Raw genomic sequence first — 21,228 nt, 5'->3', positions numbered from 1 at the left:
CTACCACCCCACAACAGGACAACAGGGAGCATCAGGACAATGGGGAGCAGCAGGATGATGGGGAACAGTGATCCCCCGCTCTTTGCCCTGTGGAGCTGGCAGCAGGGTGCCGGGTTCTGTGCATGTGTGGCCGGTGCCCATCTGGGTTTATCCTCTTTAGCCATCCTGCGGGGATCTGGCACTAATTCACCCTTAAACACAGGATTGTCAGGAACTGGGAAGGAAAGACTTGGAGGATTATCCATCCTCCCGGTGCTGGCATTAAACATGGGGAGCAGCAGCTGCTGGATGAGGGGAGCTGGGGTGGGGTTTGCCTTGTCCCGTGTGGCACCAGCCCCCAGGCTCAGTGACATCCTTCCCACAGCAGCCTGCCAGAGGCATGGCCCCACTCCTCCCCTGCAATGATCTGTGGCACCCCCCAGCCAGCTCAGGGCTGGTTAATGACATAAATAAGGTGAAATAAACACAGGGTCCCTCCTTAAAGCGGAGGGAGCAGCAGCAGCCGCTCACCCCCCGGGATGTGCAATGACACAGCAATACAGGCAGCACTCCCCAGACTCAGAGGGTGTCAGGGGAGCATGGTGACATCCCAGAGCCTGGGGATCACAGAGGGAAGCGACCTGACCCCGCAGGAGGAGGTTCTGCACTGAAACAAACAGTAATGTTCACTGGATCAAGGAGAACAGTGATAATTGAGCTTCTCACTCACATGCTGACAGCCTTTAGATATGAGCCAGTGCACCAAGGCTTTCCCAGACCAACACCCCGACCCTGTCCCATGACTGGGCATGAGGATGTTCTTGGAACAGCCTCAATGCCACCCTGGGGATCAAAGGAACGGCAGCAACTTGCTACTCGCAGCACGTCGCTGCCTTCCTCATTGCTCCCGGTAGCAGCTGAGCCTCGTGTGGGCCACGGCACGGTGCGCTGGTGTTGGCTGGGGGATTCTGGCAGGCAGGGTGCTGCTGCCTCTGCCAAGCAGGATGGGTTTCCCACGTGCCGGCCAGAACCGGCACTACCACTGTCAGGAACTGGTGACCTGCGCACCGGATGGGGTGGCCACTGGCAACTTCAGTGTCGCTTTATGTGGCAGGCAGGGGCAGGTGGCTGTGCCCTGGAGTGGGGTCACTTCACCAGTCCTAGGCCAGCGGAACTGGTTTTCCATGGTGGGTTTTAGTATGGTGGGAAAAAAAATACCTGAAATATGCCAGCACCAGGGATGGGAATAACAGCATCTGTCACTGGGAGACACAGCTTAAACTGCAGCACATCCCTTGGTTTAACTTCAGCAAGCCTTCCAGTGTCTGGGGGGACCTGAAGGGGTGCTGGAGAGGGACTCTTGATCGGGGGCTGTAGGGATAGGACAAGGGGTGATGGGTTTAAACTGAAACAGGGGAGATTCAGGTTAGATCCAAGGCAGAAGTTCTTCCCTGTGAGGGTGCTGAGGCCCTGGCACAGGGTGCCCAGAGAAGCTGTGGCTGCCCCATCCCTGGCAGTGCTCAAGGCCAGGTTGGACACAGGGGCTTGGAGCAACCTGGTCTAGTGGAAGGGGTCCCTGCCTGTGGCAGGGGGCTGGAACTGGATGAGCCTTAAGGTCCCTTCCAACCCAAACCAGTCTGGGATTCTGTGATTCTATGATTGTAAATCCCACTTGGACCTGGATATGAACTTCAGTTCCCTGGGGTTTTTTTTTTTTGCCTGTATCATCTTGGCTTAAAGAAAACCCCTTTTTATCCCTTCAAATCCCAGTTTCCTTTGTGACCATGAATAGGACTGAACATAGACAGACCAAAATAAAAATGATGGAATGAGAAGAAGATTTCTTTCAGAAAGTTGCCTGGTGCTGCTGGAGGTGCCCATCAGAGGACAGGGTAGTGGCTGCCGGAAGGAAAAAAGGGATGCAGTCTGTGGTTTTCCTTTAAAACAGAGAAAACATTTGACCCAGCTCTAAGGGAACATCTTTTATGGCTGCCCCTGAAAAGCGGCTCTCAGGGAACACGGGGTGGAGGGAATCCCTGGTACCCCCCTCCCAAGGCTATCACAGTCCTGCATGGGGGGACAGAGCCACAGCCCCACCATGACCCTCCCTGGGGAGCTGGTCCAGGGAGCATCTCCTCCCCAGTCCGTGGAGCAAACCTGGGGCTTAGGAAGGGCATGAGGGGCGTTCCTAGTGAGAGGCAAGCAGGAGAAATGTAAAAGCATCTTTAATATAAATATAAATCTGTCTGAAGGGCTGCTGGAGAGGCCCATGCCCTGTGAGGGGTGCCTGGGGGTAAGGTGGGCTCTGCGGGGACCACAGCCAGCACCAGGGGGACCAGCACAGGATGTCCCTGGCACTGGCATGAGCACATGGCTAGAGCTGGGGCACCAGCAGCAGCAGGACCACCTGGCCCAGGAACGGGGGGCACAAGGTGGTGGCCAAGCCTTGCAGCGTGGCCTGGTTGGTCTCGGCAGCCGGCGAGCTGCGGGCGCTGGCCAGGCGGCCCCGGGCACTGCACAGCTCCTGCAGGTTCCCCTGGAACTGGTTCTTACGGGATTCCTGGCGCAGAGACTCCCAGATGGCGGCCGCTTCCTCAGGGCAGCTCAGCAGCACCTCGCTGGCACAAGCGTGGAAGTCATCCCAGGACCTGGGGAGACGGGCGGGAGTTGGGTGGCCGGTCACTATGTGGGTGAGCAGGTGATGATGCTGGGTCACCATCCCAGCAGCTCGCATAGGGACTGGGGCACTCACTTGCAGATGGTGTCCAACTCCTGCACCTCCTCAGCACCCTCACCCTGCTGGCGCTGCACGCTCTGGACCATGCTGTCCCCCAGGCTGATGAGGCAGCTGGCAAAGCCCTTGTAGATGGTGTCGCACATCCTGGCCTTGCTCAGGGGCTCCTGGCTCACAGCTGCGGGTGAGAGAAAGACACGGAGCTGAGCCCCTACAGATCCCCCCCATCACCACCTGCTGTGGGGTCACTGGGCAGCACTGACACCATACCCAGAGTGACCACAGTCCCTGTCCAGGAGCCCCGCAGGGAACAGTGTGATGACCCCACAAGCGATGCTGCTGTTCGCCACAGGAGCAGAGCGGGAGCCAGCTGCGCCTCCCTGGAGCCATCTGTCCCTGCCCTGATCCCACACCAGCGAAGATTAATTTGTGACTCCAGCAGGCTCAGCAAGCTGGAGCCCCTGCTTACGCCTGGGTGGGAGAGAACGGGGACGAGGAAGGATAAAGAGAAGGGGAAGGAGTGGGGGAACAGAGCCAGAGGAGGACAAAGGGAAGAGGCGCAAAGGCGGCTCCTTCTGCTTCAACCTGAGAAGCCTCAATTCCCTGCTCTGCTCCCCAAAGGATCACTCCTGGGACTGGACAAACCCCAGTGCCAACAACCTGGCAACGGCTGCGAGGGCACCCACAGCTGGGGGGGCCCAAAGAGCCGTCGGGTCGGGGGGGGCTGGTCACAGAGAGATGCCCAGGGCCAGGCTCCCGAGGCCAAGCCATGGGCACGCAGCGGGTTGGTCTCTGCACTGGGGGCGGGCGCTGAGAAGGGGTGAGGAGCCTCGGCGGAACCCCCTGCGGGGAAGGGGACCCAGAAGCGGCTGCTGAGGCGGCCAGGACGGCTCCAGGGAGCCACAGGCCATGCCCCTGGCATCCCATGAAATAAGGCCCCACGTTGTGAGCAACATCGGGGGCGAGCCCCAAACCTCAGCCCATCACAGAGCACAGGGGGTGCTCATGGTGAGAAGCCTGCTGAGCACAGCTGAGTGTCAGCCTCACACCAGGTACATGGGTCACGCACAGCACAGGTGTTGATAGTGGGATCCCTTGCTCCTCTTTCGACCTTCCCTCAGTAGGAAGCTGGGCAGGGCAGGAAACGCAACGAAGGGGAAACCCGGAGGGCAAACCACCTCTGTTAAAACTCTGCAACACCTCGTAGGAAACCTGCTTCCAGCGCCGTGAACGGGAGAACCACAAGCGGAACACACGGGTGGAGTTTTCCTTGGGGTGCTGCAGAGCACCGCTGACTCCCAAGCGAGCACCGGTGCAGCCACCCCGCTGCTGGAGGAAAGAGCTTGCATCGTCCACCCACCGCGCCCCAGAACCGCCCCGCGCTTGGTCCTGGCTCTGGTTCTGCGGGCCGGGAACCCCAGAGCTCTGCACCCCCCTTCGGAACAGGGCAGCCACCCTGCACCGCGTGCCCGGGGCCGGACGGTGCCTGCACGGGCTCCGGGGCAGCGCGGCGGGACGCGCTGGAGGCGCAGGTTCTGCCGCAAGTGCACGCCGGGCGGGGGCGGGAGGGCAGGGAGAGCCCGCACCGCTGGACACCGGGACACGGCAGCGCCGCGGAGCCGCCGCCCCCCTTGCCCCGCACCGCAGGACGAGGCGCGGAGCCGCGGAGCCACCGCGCACCCCGCTGCAGGCAGGGGCGATCCCAACCCCCGGCCCGCTCCCCCCGCCCCGCAGCCGCCGGCGGCACTCACCGAGGGGCAGGAGCAGCAGCGGGCACACGGCCCGCACCAGCCGCCAGCAGCCGCCGCCCATGGTGCGGTCCCCGCCGGGTGCTCCGCGCTCCGCCGCCACCGGCAGCCCCGGCCCCGCCCCCCGCCCTCGGCCCCACCCCGCGGCCCAGAACCGGAGTCCCGGAGGCCGGGAATGCCCCGGCGCCTCCCGCCCGCGGCCAGCGGAGCGCTGCCCCCTCAGATCCGCCTCCTGGCAGCGCCTGCGAGGGCACCCACAGCGGGGGGGGCCCAAAGAGCCGTCGGGTCGGGGGGGGCTGGTCACAGAGAGATGCCCAGGGCCAGGCTCCCGAGCCCAAGCCAGGGGCACGCAGCGGGTTGGTCTCTGCACTGTGGGCGGGCGCTAAGAAGGGGTGAGGAGCCTCGGCGGAACCCCTGCGGGGAAGGGGACCCAGAAGTGAACAGAGCTGCCCCGTGGCTGCTGAGGCGGCCAGGACGGCTCCAGGGAGCCACAGGCCATGCCCCTGGCATCCCATGAAATAAGGCCCCGCGCTGTGAGCAACATCGGGGCAAGCCCCAAACCTCAGCCCATCACAGAGCACAGGGGGTGCTCATGGTGAGAAGCCTGCTGAGCACAGCTGAGGTACATGGGTCACGCACAGCACAGGTGTTGATAGTGGGATCTCTTGCTCCTCTTCTGACCCAGTGAGAGAAGCACATCTCCAAACCAGCCCAGGGACACAGCAGCTGGCAGGAGCAGCAGATGTGGGCCCTTGGTTGGTTGGTCCCTGCTTCAGACTGGGTTTTGTCCTCCCAGGCTCAAACCATCCCCTTTGCTCAGTTTCCCCCACAAGAAGATGGGCAGGGCAGGGCAGGCAAAGAAGGAGAAACCAAAGGAGGGGAAAGCACCCCTGCTACCACTCCACAAAACCCTGTAGGAAACCTGCTCCTGGATCTATCAAAGAGAGAGTTGCAAGCAGAACACACGGGTGTGTTTCTTGGGTGCTGCAGAGCATCGCTGGCTCCCACGCCACATCTGACTGATGCATCCCTCGAACTTAACCAGAGAGCATGGGTAAGATCTAAGAATAGACCCACACTGCTGGCAGAAAGAAAGGGTACCAGTCCAGGCTCAAGTACATGCCTCAGCCCATCCACTCCTCCCTCCACGGTGCAACAGAAGCAGATCCCCACTTGACAATTTTTCCTCAAAAAGGTGTTTATTGAACAGTTTTTAATGTTATTTCAAGAAAAAAAGAAATCGAAAACTTAGGTAACAAGAAAACCCCGGTGTACACCCATAACTGATGAACATGAACATGTGCTCCAAAACAATAGAAGCCCAGGGACTTGTGCAGCTTGCTGCTGCTGGACTCTCCCAACACAGAGGATATCCAGAACACACATACATCCCCAGCCCTGCCTGCGCTGCAGATCTGGGATTAATAAAAGCCATGTGTGCTCTGCTGATATCCTCTCAGCTACTCACCCCACCAGGGAGCAGGAGTTTTGAATCCCCAACTAAGATACAGATATAAGTTTCTGGTCAATGAGGCGCTCAGATCCCCAGCTGTCCCTTCACTCAGGGCTCAGCATTTGCCTCCTTTCTCCTGCACTAATGGGAACAGATTCCAAACTAAAGGGATAAGAAATCCATCAGCTCCTGCTGAATGCAGCTTAGGCTGCCAGGCAGGCCGCAGGGACGGATGGATAGGTGAAGAACAGACTTAACTCTCTTAAAAAGAGGCTATTTAGGAAAAATAAGCCAAGTGAGCTTTCAGTAACTATTTGGAACTATACAGAGATGGCATTTGCCTTAGAGACATCACACACGTTGATAGATTTCCTGGCAAAAGCTCTTAACATATCCCATACGTGGTTAGTGACTACTGGACCTGCTCCAGAGCAAGCAAGCCCTGGAGCATCATGGTGAGGCGACGGGCTGGCCTGCTCAGCGTGTTGTGGGGCTCCACCTGCAGGAACTGGAAGAGCTTCTGCCGTACCTGGTTCATGACTGACCCCATGTGGTCTCGGGTGATGGGGTCACTGTGATCCAGGTGCATCACCGCCTCCTCCAAGTAACTGAAGGAGAGAGACACGGGTGAGAACCAAACCCAGCACATGATCCCAACCCGATTTCGTTCATTTTAGAGCAGAAGATGCACAATTTTGCCCACCCACTCACCCAAGCTCAGTGCAGCATGTTCACCCATTAGAAAACAAATGTTCCTGACTCACAGCAGAGTCCACCCATCTCTTCTTCAACCTGTAAGGGCAGCCTATAGCTTCCAGCCTGCAGTATGTGCCAGATACCCTAGCTGCCTGTGCTGAAGCCAGCACACTGACTTGCAAGTCAGAGCTCCCTGCAGTGCAAGAGGTGGCACCTGGTCAGAAATCTATAGGCATTTTCTTTGCTGCCTTTTTAGCATAAGCAGAACTAGTCACTCATTAATGACATTTTCTGTTGCCCAGAGTGGCTGCCCCATCCCTAGCAATGTTCAAGGCCAGGTTGGATGGGGCTTGGAGCAACCTGGTCTAGCAGAAGGTGTCCCTGCCCATGGCAGGGGGTTGGAACTGGATGAGCTTTAAGGTCCCTTCCAACCTAAATGGATCTGGGATTAGACAGTAAAAATCCTCAGCAGTGAGTCTTGGTTTATGCAGGGATATATTTAAGGTCTTCCAATATGTCCATCCAGGAAGGGGTGTGGGGAAAAGAAATTTTACCAACGAGCTGCTCTGAAGTTCCAACAAGCCATAAACATTCAAACCACAGCCTAAGCACAAGGCAATGCAGTCACTTGAACAGGTTTCCGCTAAGAGATCAGCTCGAACTTAAGAGCAGCAGCTCCTCTGTAACTTAAAGCTCTTTTTCAGTTTTTCTAACTTCCTTCATTCCTACTGTAAACTGAGTTAGAAACTTAAGTCACTTTTTCCATATAAGCCATGGTCAAAACCTGCAGGTAATTTAACAAGTTACGGTGTTTTAGGTAACAGGGATTTGACTCATTCACTAAAAATGTTCATGGCAAGCATCAGCAGAGTCACTGCTTTGTCACACAAGCTTTGTTTGAAGCATATAACAGACATTACTACCAGTAGCTCCTGCTGCCACCTCCCACAGAATGCATCCGTCAGTCACGGCAAGAAACTGCCAACACAAAGCTCAGCAACACTGTAAGGACAGAGCAAAGCTGCTCTGGATACAAAAGTACCTAGGAAACATAGCACCATCCCTCCTTTTGCCTCCACAGTGGAACTGTTCCTTGGTAAAAGTGGAGTGCTGCACAGACTACAGTGCAGGAGGTAACAACACCTACAGCTGGGTACCCCTTCCACTAACTATTGGGCAGCAAAGCTCTCTATGGCAATGCCTCCAGCTTTTCCCAACTCACTATTGGTTGTTCACAAGGCAGTAACAAGCTACAGAAGCTCCAGCATCACCTTTCCCTTTCAGACAGAGAATGAAAAGCCAGAGCCAGGAAAGGTCTGCACAGGTTCAGATCTGGCACCCTTATCATACTCACTTCAACTTCAGTTCCGTACGAGTACCCAAATCAGAGGAGAGCTGCTGAATGAGAGAGAGCAGCACAGGCTGGGACAGTGGGCATGGATGCTGCCCAAATACTTGCTCAGTATCCACAGTCTCACAGACGTACAGAACCAGATTGAGATCAGCTGCTGTTAGAGCCTGCAAGGAAAACACAGCTAGAAATACAGAGGAAAGAGCAGGCACATGAGAGACACAGGACAGAGAAGAGATAGCCCTCTGCTTTGGGGCAGTTCAAAGGCTTGCCAGCTTCTTGTGGGAGAAGAATTCTCTGCAAACCCCGCTGTACATGCAAGCAGGAGTGTGTTCAGGCTCTCAGGGGACCCCTGTGTCTGTGCTAAGCTGAGCAGACTACAGCCACCCAGAGGGGGAGCAAGTTACGGTTAGCAGCACAGAACAGGGCCATGTTTGCATCCCCTGCCAGCCCATTTTGCCATTATTTCCAGAGGAGTTTGTCCACAACAGCTCAAACAGATCTGCCTACATATTCAAAGGCAAAGGCACGGTCAGGTCTCAGATGGCAGATCTGCCTGGAGAAGCTTATGAAGCTGCTGCTCTTCAGGGGTGCATCATGTGCCACTGCTGATGAAAAACATTCTGGCTGACTGAAGAGCTCACACTGTCCTGACAGGGCATGGGCAGGGCAGAAAAACTTAACTGCCACCAAATCATGGAATCTGCATGGCTCTGGCTTGACCTGCATGAGAGTGCAACTGTACCCCTCAAGCCGTCTGTTGCCATGGGTCTTTTCAGGCAAGTCCTATATAAGTTGGTGTGGGATTATGTTCCCACCTCAAGGAGCCCTTTCCCACCACCTCCAATCCCCAGCAAGCAGCAATGCCTACTGCGAGGCAGCCTACATACCTGCTGGAAGGCTTGGTTGAGGCGTCCCTGCTGGAGCAGCTGGAGAATGTGAGTTTGCTGAGACTGGAAATCCAATTGAGTGGTTGGGATTGGAGTGCCAGCCGCCGAGCGCATTGCCTGGACAATGCTTGAGGTGACTGCTGCCTGCTGCTCCTTCATAGCCAGGCTCACTTCTTCTTTAATGACTCGCTGTACTTGAGACAAAGTAGACTCCTGCATGCTAAAAAATACCCAAAAACAAAACCCAAAGGCATTTTTGAAAACAAAGAACTGAGAGACAACACTGCACAAGGCTTGTCCTGGTGATAAAGCACTGGCTTGCTTATATATTGTAGCATGGCTCCCAAAGGGTTAATAAAAGTGACTCTGAGGCACAGGCATTGGAACCATGCTGCCAAGGTAGCTCTGTGACCACCACCACAATGGCCCAGGGTGCATGTGGAAGATGTTGGGATTCTGTGTGGGAAAGTGATGTTACAGGGAAATAAGCTTTTCATTATACAGCCATCTTTAATGGCTCTGGGTTACAAACAAGGCTAAGCTACTAAGTTCACCCCCAAACAGGCTCAGTGTTCCACATCAGATCTGTTAGATGCAGCTTCCTCACCTGCAGATGACACCTTTACAATGAGAACACACTTTGACCGAGCTTGTGACTTCTGCACAGAAGACCAGCTCACAGCACAAGCTTCATTGTTGCTACACCTTTCCCCCCTGCCAAAGAGCTGGATCGTCCCCTCTTAAAAAAATGTACAAAGCATCAAGCCTGTTCTACCACAGGGAAAAAAAAACAGGACTTCTCTGCGAACAAGCATAGCCCATGCAAAACCAGGATTTCATCCGGTAGCCTTCCTGGCACATCTGGTCTGCTTCAAAGATCCCAGTGTGCTCAGATACATGTTAAAGTAGACAGGGGCATTCTGCCCTGCAGCTGACCATCCGCCAATCTTAATGCTTGGCAACCTACCACCAGCCTCACGGTGTGAAGGTACCACTGGCATCACACCCTGGAACCAGAATAGCCAAGCATGAATTGCTGCAGAGCAGCTGGGAGGACAGAGTAACCTGCAGAAACTCTTGATACATCTGAGGACACAGTGCTAAGAAGAAAAGCCTTCAAAAGGCCTGTTCTTAAGTGATCTGCAGGAAGTGTTCAGACTTGAGTGTGCTTAGGGGCTTTCTTAAGTCCTTCTGTCCCCCATCATGCATGTGAGACCCTGTGAAAAGCAGACCCTGAGCTCTCACATGCAGCATCAGTACAGGTATGGTCTTTTTTTTGTGCTCTACAGAGCAACAGACACACCAGCCCACGTGTTTTACCCCACTGTGCAGAGTCAAAAAGCAGCCCCACAGTACTTGTGGTGAATGGCCTGTTTCCACAACCAAGTGGGGAGAGGCTTTTGTCATGCACACACGTACCTCTTACTAACATCTCTTTCCACAAGCCCAAGTGGCAACTTACTTGCCCATAAAGATATTCAGCTGATGCTCCACCTCAGCATTGACACTGGCTGTGATAGAGGAAGCCAGCTGCTCTGTGGTGCTCCGGAAGCTGCTGGTGAGCTGTCGAAGTTCATTCAGCAACAGGTCCTGGGCCTCCTGTTCTCGTTCATTTTTGTTCTTCAAGTGAGCCTCAAACTGCTGGACATCTGCAACAAGCAGGGAGGAAGACATTTATGGCATCAGTACCTGTGGAGATGGTCAGGGTAGAAATCCAGCTACCAGGCTCTACATATTCTCCAGCAGAAACAATTACTGGGCCCCTGTATGAGAACAGGATAGAGGAGAACACACAAGCCTGGTCTGGGGCTGCATTACACTAACAAAGAAACCCTGCCTCCAGTTTCCCCATTATGAGACACAGCAACAAAACCATAAGTTCTCTCATGACAGAACTTTACAGGTGCTCTTTGTTCAGGGCAAGACAAAATACCCTCACTCCCACCTTCATTTCATCCACAGTATGAGCTGTGATCTGCATCAGTGATGGAGTTCAGTGTCAATGAAGAAAGAGGAGGAACGTTTCTGACCAAAGAAAAATCATGTCTGCAGAGATCAAAAAGCTGTATTTTAAAGTATTTTATGAACTGGTCTGATCAAAAGGGAGAAGGTAAGCTCTATGCACCTGTGGGAAACTTGTGAGGAAGAGGAAGGGTACAAAATAAAGAGCAGCTGGAAACACTCTGCAAATCCAGGGGCAATACAAGTTGCTATGCTAGCACTAGCCAACTTCGTATGCCCTCAGAAACCAGCTCTGTGGAGTAATACCTGCCAGGCCCCCCAGGCCAAGGAACTGGATCTCAAGCACGGTAACAGGAAAGATCTTCAGTACCTCAGTGCACAGTTTTCCTTACTTAAGGATATACTTCTCTTTTTTCCAGCCTGACCATGTCTGACACTGTTCAGCCACTGTTTAATCTCTGATCGTCCCCATACCCTTCTCTAAACCTTCCTCAAGCCATTACCCCTCTGAGATGAGGGCTTAGCTGCCAGACTGCTACCCATTCCATCATCAACTTCCTGATGGCAGGATGCCCCATCCTGACAGCTGGACTTTACTATTCAGTTGATGATGTCACAGATTCACATAATGAAGCCAAGTGTTTTACTGCATGGGCTACAAAGACCAGAGGTGAACCTCTGTCCCAATTGTACCACTCAAAAATCTCCTCGCTTCCACTTCCCAAGTGTGAAATGGAACACACAGATGGGCTAAGAGGTTAAACAGTTACCAGCAAAACTCTGAAAGGCAAAGGCATGAGGCTAACTTCTTGTCAGCCACTAATGCAATGATACTGTGCAGAGAAAACTCTGAGAAGTAAATCTACTCACATTCCTGTGTACCCTCCTTGAAGGTGTCATTAATCTGCTGGAACATGGACTGGCAGCTCTTCTCAAAGGCTGGCAACACAACATTCTGAAATGCTTCCCTGTAAGATGACTGGATTTGTCCCTGCAGCGTATCGGTCATTGTCCTCACAACAGCATCTGTAAGGTTCTTAACAAGAGCACAGAAGAGATTACAGAAAATTAACAGCAGCCTGCTGCAGACTAAACACTAGAGGTCTCTGTATACACCCACACCAGACAGAGACGGCCAGGTGTCAGAAGTGTGCATTCCCTCAGCTCTTCCCACAGACAGAAGATCTGCTTGCTGAGGGGCTGCCTGAGAACATCACCATACCCCTGTAGCTCAGCTGTACAGCAAGGGAAGGTGGCACAGTCAGGCATAGCTCCTTTCCCCTTCCCCTGTTTCCCTCCCATCAGCCGCCATTCTCTGCAAGCTAAGGTAAGTAACAAGCTTCTGGTTCCTACATAATGTAGAAATGGAGAACAGGGGGGAGACCAGAAGAGCCATTCACTTCATTTTGTCACTTGGCTGATTGAGCTGGCCTTAGAAAGCACTGCTATGGTGAGAATCTGTAGTCTGGTAAAAAAAAATGAACAGCCTGGTAAATGAAAGAAAGAGCTAATGACACAAAGCAAAGAGGGGAGTATACAGCAAGCTTGCTCTCCTGATGAGACCAGGAAGGAACTTTGACCCCTGGCAGCTGTACTGACCTTAGCTGGAGATACAGGTGAGGGGAAGAGGTATGAGAAGCTGCTACCCAGACAGGTGACAACTCAGTGTCCCAGGAAAAGCTACACTCTAGTTCTCCTTACCTTTGATTTTACTAGCTTGGCAATATTTTCTTTCAGTGCCCCCTCAACAGTAGCAAACTTGGCAGCAATAGTGTTATTTAGCTGGCCAGCAATAGAGTCCATGCTCCTGGAAATGCCTAGACACAACAAACATGTCACAGTTGCAGCTTTATGTCTGGAGTCACACTTCAAAACACAGAAAAAAGAAAACAGTCAAACTGGTTTTGAATATGACACAATGGGGGCAGTGGTCACAAACTCTAGCTTGGAAAGCTAAGGTTGGACATTAGGAGAGACTTTTTGCTAGGAAGGTGCTACAGCTCTGGGAATCAGAGAGGCTGTGAAATCTCTAACCATGAAGGTTTTCATGACTTGCCCCAACAAAGTCACAGCTGACCTGATCTAGAATAGTGGGTAGACCTGCTTCAAGCAGGACACTAATGGCTGCAGAAGGCTTTCCCTCCAGCTTTTCCTACATGGATGCTGCTAGGATGTCAAGGAAGGTCAAAGACAAGTTAACTTTCCTCCAGTCAACTCCCAGCTTTTCCAAGCTCATTACCCTCTTTTGCCTTCCTCCACTGAACTTTATGGATTACAGTGGCAGGCCAGACCCCACTCCTGGAAAGCCATCCCCTCTGTCAGCTTCACACTCCTTCCAAACCACAACTCTTCTCATACAACAATGGGGCTCACAACAGTCTGAAGTGCAGTGACTAGTCTTCATGTAACTGAACTACTTCACTTAATGCCAACACATACACAGCATGCTTGGAAACCCTAGGGGGCTTCCACCTTCAAAACCAAGGCAGCAAGACTCACACTGGGGTACGGTCTTCTTCATCTCCTCACGAACAGTCCTCTCCAGACGGTTACACACCATAGTGGAAAGAGATTGAGGGAGCTGCTGAGACAGATGCTCCTGGAGCTGCCCATTGCGCTGCTGTACTTCTGTCAGCAGTCGGTCTAGTCTCCTCTCTGTTAAGAATGCATGTTAAGGAGCACAAACAGCAGATTTCCTCTCTATCATCAATACCCCTGTCCAGAGATGGACACTAGCCATACCTCCAGAGGCTCAGCAAGAGCACATTTACAGCTCTAGTGAAAGAGGGGTCTAATTAAATATTGCTCATTCCAGTAAACAACAGCATGCTCTTAAATATATTATCAAGGTGAGAGAATAGCTCTGGAAAGCATGACAGAAAAAGCAATATAGCTGAAAGAAGCTCAACAGCAGCATTCCCTACATACTGTGGGTTAACTTAGCTGCTCCTGTAGGCAGCTCAGTCCCCTGCAGCCACTCACTTGTTCACTCCTCTGCAGTAGGATGGGAAAGACTACAGGAAGGGTAAAAGAAAGAAAGCTCACAGGTTGAGATAAAGACAGTTCAACAGGTAAAGCAAAAGCCACACATGCAAGCCAAGCAAAACAAAGCATTCATTTACTACTACTCATCGCAGGCGGGCGTGCAGTCATCCAAGCAGTGCTTCAACAGTGACTCGGGAAGAAAATTCTGTCAGTCCTGTCTTCCTCGTTCTCCCTTCGCACAGCTTTTACTCCTGAGCACAGTGTCGCAGGGTATGGGACATCCCTTTAGTCAGTTCAGGTCAGCTGCTTCTCCTCCCTCCTTCTGACCCACCCCCAGCCTACTCATTAGTGGAGCAACATGAGAAACAGAGGTCTGAACGGGATCAGCAATAGCCAAAACATCAGTGTGTTATCCATGTTGTTTTGGTCACAAATCCAAAACATACCACCAGATGAGCTGCTATGAAGAAAATTAACCCTATCCCAGCCAAAGCCAGGACAATCCAGACAGTAAGAAGTCCCATATCCATAAAAAGCAAATTGGTAAAAATGTTTCTAAAGCATGGAATTGGTGGTGACGAGTGACACAGTGCACAGGAGCAATCCAGGCTTAATTACAGAATGGTTTGGGCTGGAAAGGACCTTAAGATCATCTACTTCCAACCCCCTGCCATGGGCAGGGGCACCTCATACCAGACCATATCACCCAAGGCTCTGCACAACCTTGAACACCATCAGGGATGGAGCATTTACCACTTCTTTGGGCAGCCAGTTCCAGTACCTCACAACCCTCAGAGTAAAGAACTTCTTTATATCTAACCTGAACTTCCCCTGTTTCAGTTTAAACCCATAACCCCTTGTTCTATCCCTACATTCACTGACAAAGAGTCCCTCCCCAGCATCCCTATAGGCCCCCTTCAGATACTGGAAGGCTGCTATGAGGTCTCCACGCAGCCTTCTCTTCTCCAGGCTGAACAGCCCCAACTTTCTTACTTCATCAATAATAAAAGCTAGTCATACCTAATGAAGCAACCAAGCTCCCTGAAGGAGCCAACATACAAACACTGAGATGTATGTGCATCTTAAAAAACATGAAACAAGAAAAAGAAAAAAACCCTAAAATTAACCCTCCAAAACAAAGAGTGAAAAGAATTCAGCTGCTAACAGAATTCAGCGCAGGCAGGGAAAAATTTTTCTAATATTACAGGATAACTCTAGACTCCCAACTTCAGTAGAAGGCTATCTGAAATACCTCTGAAAATATCAGCCTAGTGGTCAAAAAGGAAAATCCAACACTAATTAATAGAGAAAACAGAAATCATTGTCATGCCACAGGTTGCAGCCTGGAAACAGGCTAGGGCTTCTTAGTATGGGGAACACAACCAAATTCAGTGGAGTAGAAGATGAAGGAACTCACTATTCACCATACAACAAAAATAATGGGATATTAGGCTTGAGAACACCAAAATAAAGTACTTTTCAGACAACACATAAGGGACCTGTGAACCACCAGAAGTATATAGAGGTACAGGCAAGACAATTCAGCTATGCTATTTCTGGTGCAAGTACTGACTTGCCTTAAGGAGAAAAGGAAGGAAAGGATCACCCCATAATTACTTTTGTGCAACTGGTCACTGCCTGACATACACTAACATATTATGTGCACCTCTAGTCTACTTCAGCTTTGCAGCACTTACAGTCCTAAGGGTAACAGGGAGATTTAGTACCACGGAGAAAGTGACAATTCTTCCCCATTCTGAATTTCTTGCCCATTGGAAGGGACTGAGAGGAACTAAACAGTTACACTGCAGAGAGATGATTTTACTGCACTTGTTATCCTTTCTACCAAGATGTTTGAACTTTCTGAGTCTCCTTCATGCCTCTAGCCTGCCCCATAGCCTTCCACTTCTTAAGTACAACCCAACATTTGCACACAAGGATACGGCTCTGCTCTTGCTGGGAGTTAATCAGCCTCTCCATGGGGCCCATAAGGCTGCTCTGAATAGCATTGATGTGATCCATGACTCTTTGCACCAGCTCCATCTGGTTCTGACGCAGCCACAAGAGCTCCTGATGTTGTCTCCTCAATATGCACATCACCTCCTCCTGGAACTCTGGTGTAATCTGTGTGAGAAGAGGACAAGGATTCATTTCTGACAGGATCAGAAGGCAGTCAGGCTTTCCACTACCTAAGTCAACTCCTGTACCAAGGACTGAAGTGTAACACACAAAGCAGAAAACAGAGAGCAGCTTAATGCCCATTTCTAAGGCTTTTGTCCCAATAAATAAACTGATAAAGCAAGGTACACAAGGTCCCTGCATGGAATTCATAAATGATTGCTTAGAATATCAACTGTTTAGATTCAAGACTCGCTTCAAACCTCTGGTAGCTAAAAGATAATGGAAGAAAACAGATATTATTCACTTTTGGCCACATACTAAGGGCATGTTTAGGCTTCCTAATGTAAATCACGTCCTCAAATACTTAGGAAAGTGCTGTGCAATCAGTAGAGTAAGAAGGAAGTTTCCTAGAGCACTTTTTTGGCTCTTATTTATGAATAACCAAACAACTAGAGAAATACACATTTTTAGTTTGCCTCTTCACATGCTCAAAATACCTAAAGGAGGCACATGTACCAAGGGCAGCGTAGGAAGTCTACGCATCTCACAGAATATTTTCTGCCAGATATGAGGGTATTATCAACAGGGATAAGAAATTCCAACAGGCCAGTCCCACTGCAAACCTTATTTTTCTGGAAACAGTTTTTCCTGCTGCCAATGCATGCGAGTCATCTCAGCAAGGAAGAGGGAATGAGTGGGAGTGTCTTCAATTATACTGGGTATCTCTCTGTTCTCACAAGCTATGCAGAGGTGAGAAGGAAGCCACCTGCCTGGATAACACTGAGCAGCTCCTTCACTGCAGAGCAATGCCAAGTCCAGGCACAGCTCCATCTCAGCCTGCTGGGGCATAGCAGGGGCCCACAGGGCTTCAAGGAACTGGGATGAATTTTCTCTCAGGTGTCTAGTAGGACAGCAAATAGAGCTGAAGTATCAGGCCCTTGGGACAGACTCAGAGCAGCTTTGACTCACCAGGTTGTTAGATGATCTCGGCGACTGGCTCACATCCCTGGAAATAAAAAGAGAGAAAGTAGTAATACATCAATTAACTGTTCTTATTAGCCAAGTCTTCTGCCAACACAGATCACACATTTTACAATTGCTTTAGCTTCTACACTCTAGCTCATACTTCTATACTTCTGTTTGCCTAGTATAACATGAAGAGTGAGGTGAAAGCGATGGAATCCTAGTCCTTACAGCACTGACACTTCATCATTTACACTATCCACAGGCTCCGAAGTTCCCTATAGACTGGTCCTTTGCAGGGAGGAGACTTAAACTAAGAATTAACGAAGACTGTTACAACATAAAATGCACGCTGGTTTTTCAATTTTGTTGAAATTCAAAGCCAGGGAAGGCTTTGCCAAACAGCTCTTTTGAAGGTCTCCTGATATTTTCCAAATTAAAATCAAATGCCCACTTGTTAAATATAGAATTAATGAGCTTCAAATCATCTAGAACGATTCCAGCTCTCAAGGAAACTAGTGCTGCACTCCAGCATATACAGCAGAATAAAGAAAAACACTAAACTGATCCACTAATATTGCATGTCTCCATCAAAGTCACACATCTACGAATATTCAAATGTTAGAGAAGCCAAGTAAACACTTATTGTTCCCAGCCAGCTTCCATTCAGAAACCTTAAAAAGGACTGAGGCAGGAAAAATGAAATTCATTTCAGAGGCTGAGTTTCTGGATGTCACAGCACAGGACCACAGCCAGAGATTTAATGCCATAGCCCATCTTTATTGTAATCTGCACAGCTAGACATCCAAAACATGGAACACAATAAAAGGAGAGCACCCTGTGCTGCTTTCCTCACATTAACGAAGACACCTTGGTTCAAGGGCAGACTTCCCAGTCATCAATTTTCACTTACAAGACATTATTATGGGCATGTTGAGACATACACTAAAGTAGCAAGCAGGTAACAAACAGATATTGCTGAACAAAGGCACTGTGCCAGCATTCAGAAGGCAATTAAAAGTGGAGGCCATATTCAGGTACACTCACACCCTGGGTGGTAGCCAGTGTCCGAGTAACCAGCAACGCCTTCTGTGGGGTTACTGCCATTAGCAAAAAAGGGTGACTGAGAGTTGGGAGCACTTGGCCTCACTGCTCAGCCTCAGACCCTAGCCTTGCTGCTAATGGCTAATCAGGTTGTGGGCCTGCACAGCTGGTCCCACAGCCACATGAATACTGGCAAACTCAGTGTACCTGTCATCCTTCTTGCCCGTCCTCTTTAGCTTTGGGGAAGCTTGTGGGGATGTCTTGGCTTTCCAGTCCTTCACAGGCAGCCTCTGCGTAGATGCTTTGGCACCAAATCCACCTGATGTAGAAGCCAAGCTTGCAACTTCATCATCATGGTCACTAGAAAGGAACAGCAGGAGAGAGAACTTCACTTGCAATACTTGACAGCATTAGCTTCATTAATGGGATAGGATTTACACTCAGCTCTTAATCCACGTGTGAGCAGCCATGCAGCTAAGCAGCTCTCCACTAGGATCTTTAACAAAGAGATCTCCCCAGATCTCAACATGTGCTGCTCTGTTCTGATTCAGGCCTGCTCAGGCTGAGCTCAAATGCTGCACAACAAGACTTTAATGTGCATTTGGAACAATTGTGGTTGAGGTAGTGTGGGGAAGCAACACCTGTTCTTACTGCATACACACAAGGATGTGACACTGGCCAAGCACATTGCATATCTTTACAGACAGAAAGCATTTCACACAGCAAGCATTTCAGGAACAGAGGAGAATCAGGTTGAGCCTATGAAGTACATGATCCTCAGTGCCTTGGAGTCTTTCAGCTGCTGATCAGCCACCCAATACAGGCTGGCTGGCTGTGTTAGTCTGAATTTCAGTGTGCCATATAAAAAATCTCCCAGCTGTCAAACAGGGCTGATCTTGCCAGGCACACATAATGTGCCCACAGAGCTTTACAGTGGCTCATGAGTGAGAAAAAGTGTCAAAAGCAAGAAACTACCCCCTCTACTCTGCTCTCATGAGACCTCACCTGGAGTACTGTGTTTAGGTCTGGGGCCCCAGACACAACAAACATGTGGAGTGAGGCCGTTAGATTATTCAAGGACTGGAGCACGTCTGCTATGGAGACAGGCTGAGAGCTGGGCTTGTTCAGCCTGGAGAAAAGTAGGCTCCAGGGAGACCTTAGGACAGCTGAAGTGCCTGAAGGGGCTACAGGAAACCTGACGAGGAGCTTTTGGCAAAGACCTGTAGGGTCAGGACAAGGGGGAATGGTTTTAACCTTTTAAAGCCTTTTTAATGGCTTTAAGAGGGGAGATTGAGAAGAGGTATCAGGCAGAAGTTCTTCCCTGTGAGGGTGGCGAGGCCCTGGCACAGGTTGCCCAGAGAATCTGTGACTGCCCCATTACTGGCAGTGTTCAAGGTCAGGTTGGACGGGGCTTGGAGCAACCCGGTCTAGTGGAAGGTGTCCCTGACTGTGGCCGGGGGGTGGAACTGATTGAGCTTTAAGGTCCCTTCAAACCCAAACCATCCTACAATTCTATGAAACTAACTCCTGATATGTCTTCACTACCTTATCTAAGGCACGGTATTTGGAAACTGATCCTTTAATACATTTTCACTGGTAATTAAACTAAGCTTGGTACATGCCTTTTGAAGCAGCACAGTCAAATCTTTCCCTGCAGAGAGTAAATTGGACAGTGCCCAGAGCCTGAGCTGGTGAGCAGCTGAAGTCATCAGAACATTACAGAAGCTGGACTGCATAGACACATGAAGTCAGGAAACAAAGCAAAGACATTCACCCCACACGTGAAGGCTCGCTGGGGGCAGAAGCACAAATGCAGCCTGAACTGAGTCCATGCAGGGCGAGAGAGGGGTCTAGGCACTCTGGTACCTTTGTTCTGCACTAGCATCCTGGCTGTCATGCTGCAGCAGGTGGTAGCTGTGTCGATGATAGGAAGAGCTCTTGTGCTTTTCTTCAACCTCATCCCTCGGGCTAGAGGAAGAAAAAAAAATACCATCATGAACCTGTCTTTCAGCTTGGATATTTGCTCATGCCACTTCTCATGAGATAAAAGGTCTAAATGAAACAAACCCCCACACCTATCTGCACAGATGTAGAAAGCAGCAGGTGCTGTATAGAGCCACTAAAACTCTAATTTCTCCAAGTGTTTTTCTGGGGGCCTTAACACAAGATAAGTAGCTCAGCTACACTTCAGGCACTAACCAACAACAATCTCCCAACAGATGTTCACACAAGACAGATAAGCCATTACTCGAAGTGGGCAGTACAGTGCACTTCAGTGAACAGCATCATCTTGGGTATGTTTTTCCTCAGGGAATACTGCTCTCTGGGACCAAAAAAAAAAAAAAAATAAAATAAAATCAATGCTTCCCACTTGTTTCAAGTGTCTGAGAATGTGTGTGAATTACATGGTTTAGCTTTACCGGGGAGAAGAGAATTGCAGCAGTGATTCCAGTCCCAGTTTCATAAAGATTTTGAAAGCAAATGGCATGTTCTTCTATGCTGTAAACTAAGTCTATGTGAATTCAACTGCAGGAATATCTTTAGACAGAAGTGAGCAGTTGTTACTTTCACAAAGGTGGCCTCATAACTGGCATCGTTCAAGGTTGGTCAGGGCTTGGAGCAACCTGGTCTAGTGGAAAGTGTCCCTGCCCATGGCAGGGGATTGGAACTGGATGAACTTCAAGGTACCTTCTAACGCAAACCATTCTAGGGTTCATTCTATGATCCTATGACTTTACTGAGCTAGAATGCCAAAACCAACCCCAACAAACAAAACAGAAGTCTCTCAGATTCAGAGATATTTTGATATGAGGAGTCCTGAAAAATGCAAAGACAGACTGCAAACTCCAGTATTTTCTCAACTTTAAATTAAGAGCAAAAGCACTGTGTAGAGACACAGCTTCAGTGCCCTCCCCAGAGCTGTCAGAACTGTTTCCTGAAGCAGAATCCTCAAGCATGGAGACACAAAGCAAGGCCTTTCTTTCTGATGGGAGGGAACAGTCCTAGGTAGTTTGAGGGACAACACTGATGCTCTCAGCCCACTAGTCTTGTTGAAGAGAGAGGTGTTTGCACACAGCCTTTGCCTAGACACTCTGGAGATACAGGTGCCCCTTGCTGCTCCCATCCCACTACAAGACAGGGATGAATTCTGTGATGAATCCTAGCACTGCTCCAGTGTCACAGTTTGCTCCTGGTAAGCAGGCATATGTAATGTTGCACCATTCTGCATGCCTGCTCCACAGAGACATCACCATTTGTTGCTGACTTTTGAAGTATTTTATTTGTAATGGTAGCTGCACACA

The 21,228-nt window shown here is 50.4% G+C and overlaps 2 protein-coding genes across 2 annotated transcripts in view; both read right to left on the bottom strand.

Annotated features, from left to right (window-relative positions):
- Nucleotides 1-2,140: 2,140 nt before the first annotated feature.
- NRN1L (neuritin 1 like) lies at nucleotides 2,141-4,581 on the bottom strand. Its single transcript, XM_061375904.1, has 3 exons — nucleotides 4,465-4,581; nucleotides 2,732-2,891; nucleotides 2,141-2,627 (listed from the first exon to the last, which is right to left on the bottom strand). The coding sequence occupies exons 1-3, from the start codon at nucleotides 4,523-4,525 to the stop codon at nucleotides 2,354-2,356; spliced, it is 495 nt and encodes a 164-aa protein (XP_061231888.1). The 5' UTR covers nucleotides 4,526-4,581; the 3' UTR covers nucleotides 2,141-2,353.
- Nucleotides 4,582-6,201: 1,620 nt separating this feature from the next.
- EDC4 (enhancer of mRNA decapping 4) overlaps nucleotides 6,202-21,228 on the bottom strand; it is a 41,006-nt gene continuing 25,979 nt past the window's right edge. The window contains exons 19-29 of the mRNA XM_061375881.1: nucleotides 19,793-19,894; nucleotides 18,134-18,286; nucleotides 16,889-16,925; nucleotides 15,742-15,922; nucleotides 13,313-13,468; nucleotides 12,515-12,630; nucleotides 11,684-11,849; nucleotides 10,314-10,500; nucleotides 8,852-9,071; nucleotides 7,965-8,128; nucleotides 6,202-6,522 (exon numbers count right to left, since the gene is read on the bottom strand). Of these exons, the coding sequence (XP_061231865.1) occupies nucleotides 6,327-6,522; nucleotides 7,965-8,128; nucleotides 8,852-9,071; nucleotides 10,314-10,500; nucleotides 11,684-11,849; nucleotides 12,515-12,630; nucleotides 13,313-13,468; nucleotides 15,742-15,922; nucleotides 16,889-16,925; nucleotides 18,134-18,286; nucleotides 19,793-19,894 (1,678 nt within the window). The 3' untranslated portion in view covers nucleotides 6,202-6,326. The remainder of the gene's footprint in view (nucleotides 6,523-7,964; nucleotides 8,129-8,851; nucleotides 9,072-10,313; nucleotides 10,501-11,683; nucleotides 11,850-12,514; nucleotides 12,631-13,312; nucleotides 13,469-15,741; nucleotides 15,923-16,888; nucleotides 16,926-18,133; nucleotides 18,287-19,792; nucleotides 19,895-21,228) is intronic.

The sequence above is a fragment of the Neopsephotus bourkii genome, unplaced genomic scaffold, assembly GCF_033783945.1.
Source record: "Neopsephotus bourkii isolate Nb327-2 ecotype Australia unplaced genomic scaffold, CSIRO-AGI_Nbou_v1 NB_1680, whole genome shotgun sequence".
Taxonomy (NCBI): domain Eukaryota; kingdom Metazoa; phylum Chordata; class Aves; order Psittaciformes; family Psittacidae; genus Neopsephotus; species Neopsephotus bourkii.
The sequence above is the reverse complement of the archived record's forward strand: the minus strand, read 5'-3'. Positions and strand labels throughout refer to the sequence as shown.